The sequence below is a fragment of the Myotis davidii genome, unplaced genomic scaffold (genome assembly GCF_000327345.1).
Source record: "Myotis davidii unplaced genomic scaffold, ASM32734v1 scaffold370, whole genome shotgun sequence".
NCBI classification, from domain to species: domain Eukaryota; kingdom Metazoa; phylum Chordata; class Mammalia; order Chiroptera; family Vespertilionidae; genus Myotis; species Myotis davidii.
The window spans coordinates 2675889-2681415 of record NW_006288615.1 but is presented as its reverse complement, the minus strand read 5'-3'; the positions used below and the strand labels follow the sequence as shown (position 1 = coordinate 2681415).

Genomic DNA, 5527 nt, shown 5'->3' with positions numbered 1-5527 from the left:
TCACACCAGCCAAAGCATTAGCCACACCTGGTAAGAAGGGAGGCACACCAGGCAAAGCATTGGTAGCAACTCCTGGTAAGAAGGGAGCAGCCATCCCAGTCAAGGGAGCAAAGAACGGCAAGAATGCCAAGAAGGAAGATAGTGATGAGGAAGATGATGACGACAGTGAAGAGGAGGATGATGACGATGAGGAGGATGAGGATGAAGATGAGGATGAAATTCAGCCAGCAGTGATGAAAGCTACTGCTGCTGCTCCTGCCTCAGATGATGAGGATGATGACGAAGATGAGGATGAAGATGAGGATGAGGATGATGACGAAGAAGATGGTAAGGCGTTCTATTGGTAGTTCTTGGGCTCTTCTCTTGTTTGCAAGGTACATTAGGGTGAGGTTGTGGAGTGGGTGGGCAACATGCAGACATATCCTTCCATGACACCATGGGGATTAGATAAAAATCCTCCCAGGGATTCTCTGTGCTGGTTGTATACTAGGGTGTTAGTTAGCCATGAATGATTGCCTGTCTCTGAGAAAATGTTTAACACAGCACATTCTATGAGTAGTTTTCATAATATAGGGTTTTGCTTCCAAATAATCTGTTAATTCTTGCTATAACTACTAAGCACAGTATTATGTATTTTTTTTTCCTTTAGATTTATCTGAAGCTATGTTGGTTTGAGGATAATTCTCTTGAGTTTTTGACTAGGTAGCTTCTCTTTCAGACTCTGAAGAAGAACCTATGGAGATTACACCAGCCAAAGGCAAGAAAGCTCCTGTAAAAGCTGTTCCTGTGAAGGCCAAGAGCACAGCTGAGGATGAAGATGAGGAGGACGATGAGGATGAGGATGATGAGGATGATGATGAAGATGATGAAGAGGACGATGAAGATGATGAAGACGAGGATGATGAGGAAGAGGAGGAGGAAGGTAATTGAGCTAGATTCTAAAGTGATTTGGTATGAGTTTTATTTAAAGAAGATACTGAATATGTGTGGCTACTTATGGATAACACAGTTTGTTTGAAATCTTGTCCAGAGCCTGTCAAAGAAGCACCTGGAAAACGAAAGAAGGAAATGGCCAAACAGAAAGCTGCTCCTGAGGCCAAGAAACAGAAAGTGGAAGGTAACTTGTCAGAATGGAGAGGGGGAGGATTTGCACCTAATAGCACAAGTGATGAACAAAAAAGGGACTTAATACTGAAACCTGATGTTACATTGCAGTATGCTGATGTGCTATGTATAGAAATTTATGTTGGAAATCAAATTCATCCCATACTTTATAAATCAGATTAATTTGAGTTAATTTTTTGTGCAGCCACAGAACCGACTACAGCTTTCAATCTTTTTGTTGGAAACCTGAACTTCAACAAGTCTGCTCCTGAATTAAAAACGGGTATCAGTGATGTTTTTGCTAAAAACGATCTTGCTGTTGTGGATATCAGAATTGGTGTGTCCAGGTAGGTATGGGGAAGTTAAGCCATTGTACTGCTAGGTCTGCTAATGCTTTTTTCCCTCCCTTTTTAGAACATTAGTACTTTACTCTTAAGCATGAATGTGTCTTCAAAGTTTAGACATTAATGAACTGTTACTTAGATTATTAAATTGTATGACCTTCCCCAATTGAAGTTTCCATAATCTCCCTTAACTTTTGATATAGCACAAAATAATTTTTAATAAGCTATGAGCTTTTATTCTTAAAAATATTTAATTTGAAACTATTAGATACAAATAACCAGATAGGATTCTCCTACCTTGATGCTTTAACAAGTTCTTTTGTTAGCTGTTATGAGCAGTGTAGTTAATAAAGACAAACTCGCCGAAACCGGTTTGGCTCAGTGGACAGAGCGTCGGCTTGCGGACTGAAAGGTCCCAGGTTCGATTCCAGTCAGGGGCACGTACCTGGGTTGCGGGCACATCCCCGGTAGGAGATGTGCAGGAGGCAGCTGATCGATGTTTCTCTCTCATCGCTGCTTCTAACTCTCTATCTCTCTCCCTTCCTCTCTGTAAAAATTCAATAAAATATAAAAAAAAAAAATAAAGACAAACTCATGCCCTAACTGGTTTGGCTCAGTGGATAGAGCATTGGCCTGCGGACTGAAGGGTCCCCGTTCGATTCCGGTCAAGGGCATGTACCTTGGTTGCAGGCACATCCCCGGTAGGGGGGGTGCAGGAGGCAGCGGATCGATGTTTCTAGCTCTCTGTCCCTCTCCCTTCCTCTCTGGAAAGTCAATGAAACATTTTTTAAAAAAAGACAAACTCAGAGGTGGGTCTGCATCAGGTCTTGGTACTTACACCTCAGTCTGTATCCTGAGTTTTCAGTGTCTTACTTAATTTTGCTAATAGAGTACGGTGCTTTTTAACTTAATCCATTTGCCCCATCGCATTAGTGTTGCTGTTTGCCTAGAATACATGTTAATGAGGGGTCTTCTGTTTTTTTAAAACTAACTTTTATCCTTTGCCTTATCACCTTAAAGGAAGTTTGGCTATGTGGATTTTGAATCTGCTGAGGACCTGGAAAAAGCCTTAGAACTCACTGGTTTAAAAGTCTTTGGCAATGAAATTAAACTAGAAAAACCAAAGGGAAAAGACAGTAAAAAAGGTATGTACTGCTTTAGGTAATTGTGATACTGAGAGGTAATTCCTTAATTGATATATTTCTAGACTGACCAGGTTAAATAATTGCTCCCCCCCACCCCCAGTGTTGTGAGGATTAAATAAATTAGGATGTTAAGTGTTTACAGTAGTGCCTGGCAGTATTTGCTGGTGCTAGAAATTCCTGAGTCAGCAAACAAGAATGGACTAATAAAAAATAACTGTTTAGCTCTGGCCAGTGTGACTGAGTTGGTGAACATCATCCCATGCACCAAAAGGTTGCCTGTTCAAATTCCCAGTCAGGACACATGTCCAGGTTGCAGGCTTGATTCCCCCAGTTGGGGGAGGGGGCGGGGTGCGTGCAGGAGGCAGCCAATTGATGCCTCTTTTCCTAAATTTTAAAAAAACCTCAAAAGAAATATAGCCTAGCCATCATGGCTCAGTCAGTGAGCGGAGACCTATGAACCAGGTGGTCAGGGTTCCATTCCTGGTCAGGGCATATAAATGGCCAGGTTGTAGGGATGATTTTTATCATTGATGTTTCTAATCTCCCTCCCTCTCTGAAATCAATAAAAATGTATTTAAAAAATTGTATAATTGTTTAGATGTACAGGCATACCCTAATATAGGGAGATCTTTCCTCACTGGAACTAGATCAAATCCCTGACTATTTCTGTATCTCTCATACTTTGTCATGATTCATATGTGTTCATGACTCTTTTTTTAAGATTTTTAAATTGATTTTTGAGAGAGATCCATCATTCGGCCACCTGGAAGATCAAGCCCACAACCCAAGCTTGTGCCTTCACCCAACCAACTGAGACACACCAGCCAGTGCTGCTCATGACTTTAAATTTAAAATGCCCAGCTGGTGTGGCTCAGTGGTTGAGGATTGACCTATGAGCCAGGAGGTCATGGTTCGATACCCGGTGTGGGGTGTGTAGGAGGTAGCCAATGCATGATTCTTTTATCATTGATGTTTCCATCTCTCTCCCTCTGCCTTTCTCTCTGAAATCAATAAAAATATATTTAAAAATATATATTTTGATTTCAGAGAGGAAGGGAGAGAGAGAAACATCAATGATGAAAAAGAATCTTGGATCGCTGCCTTCTGCATGCCCTGCACTGGGGATCAAATCTACAACCCAGGCATGTGCCCTTGACCAGAGTCAAATCTGGGATCCTTCAGTCCATAGGCTGTTCTCTACCCACTGAACCAAACCAGCTAGGGCGAAAATACATTTTTGAAACAAACTGCTAAGCACCTACTAGGTTGAGTTCCAAGTATCCAGCACATAGTTTGATGTCGGGTGTGACAGGAGCTTGTGTCTTGCTACTGCTGTATTGCCATACTATTGGTGTCTGTCTTGTACACTTATAGGACCCCAAATTATTAAACAGAACTTTTCTATTGGTCAGTATCTTGGAGGTAAGGAGAAAGGTCTTTTAACCCATCCAATTCATTTTGTGTTTTTTAAAATTTAGATCGAGATGCAAGAACACTGTTGGCAAAAAATCTGCCTTATAAAGTTACTCAGGACGAATTAAAAGAAGTGTTTGAAGATGCTATGGAGATCAGATTAGTCAGCAAGGATGGAAAAAGTAAAGGGTATGTTTTGTATCTATCGGAATGTTAAGAGTTTTATAAATCAATGTGATTCTAATTTATAAAAGGAATGGCCCAACTTTCCTATGTGTGATTTGGGCAAATCTATAACCTGTGCCTTAATTTTCTATCTGTACAATCGGGATAATGTACTTAATTTATACTGATTTTAAAAGAGGAGTTAATGTGAAAAAAGGATTACAAAATATATAGCGTATGCTTTGTAAGGAATGGCAATTATTTGTGTTAAAAATTAAAAGGATTGTCCAACCTTCATGGCTCAGTGATTGAGCGTCAACCTGTGAACCAGGAGGTTGCTGTTTGAGGCCAGCCGTGTTGCGGGCTCAATCCCCAGTGTGGGGCATGTAGGAGGTGGCCAGTCAGATTCTCTCTCATCATTGATGTTTCTGTCTGTCTCTCCCCTCTCTGAAATCAATAAAAAATATAATTTAAAAAAATATGGCTTTAAAAATCAAGCAAATTCTTCTTTTTTTTTTTTAAAACACCTTTTTGCAGGATTGCTTATATTGAATTTAAGACAGAAGCTGATGCAGAGAAAACCTTGGAAGAAAAGCAAGGGACAGAAATAGATGGGCGATCCATTTCTCTGTACTATACTGGAGAGAAAGGTCAAAATCAAGACCATAGAGGTGGAAAGAACAGCACTTGGAGTGGTAAGAATTTATGGGCTTCCTACGGGGTTCTAGAATTGATGGAGCAAAATTTTTGCATCTTTGAATTTGATATAAGATGACTGATTGAGTGTAGATGTAGTTAAGCAAGTTATGCTTCTATTTGTAATAGTAATTCTGTGTTTTGAATGAGAGCTATATGAAATCATTTTGAATTAGAACATAGACAAGTTTAACTTTTTTGTTTTATATTTTGAATGACTTCATGTACATTTTAAAATTAGAGTTTTGATCTAGGAAGATACAGATCAGTAGTCAGCTTACACTTTTGAATAACAGGAATGGAAGGAAGCCAGACATAACAGTGCATTATAGGTACTCAGTATATTGAGACACTCAGAATGGGATTCTATCTGCATCAACATTAGTATGTTAACTCTCCTAAGCACAGAGATTCTTAAGAACAAGATATAGCTGTGACTGAAGTTGCGAACCACTGTTTCACAGTTTTAATTTGGCATCTCTTTATTTGTAGGTGAATCAAAAACTCTGGTTTTAAGCAACCTTTCCTACAGTGCAACAGAAGAAACTCTTCAGGAAGTATTTGAAAAGGCAACTTTTATCAAAGTGCCCCAGAACCAAAATGGCAAATCTAAAGGGTATAGTAATTTGTATCTTTATGTTGTCAGTCATTGGCTGAAAG

General features: G+C 39.7%; 1 protein-coding gene across 1 annotated transcript in view; it reads left to right on the top strand.

Moving 5' to 3' along the window:
* The first annotated feature begins 7 nt into the window (after positions 1 to 7).
* The window catches only part of NCL (nucleolin), an 8521-nt gene continuing 3001 nt past the window's right edge, over positions 8 to 5527 (top strand). The window contains exons 1-8 of the mRNA XM_015561869.1: positions 8 to 327; positions 719 to 922; positions 1031 to 1117; positions 1310 to 1451; positions 2469 to 2593; positions 4072 to 4195; positions 4709 to 4866; positions 5360 to 5483. Of these exons, the coding sequence (XP_015417355.1) occupies positions 234 to 327; positions 719 to 922; positions 1031 to 1117; positions 1310 to 1451; positions 2469 to 2593; positions 4072 to 4195; positions 4709 to 4866; positions 5360 to 5483 (1058 nt within the window). The 5' untranslated portion in view covers positions 8 to 233. The remainder of the gene's footprint in view (positions 328 to 718; positions 923 to 1030; positions 1118 to 1309; positions 1452 to 2468; positions 2594 to 4071; positions 4196 to 4708; positions 4867 to 5359; positions 5484 to 5527) is intronic.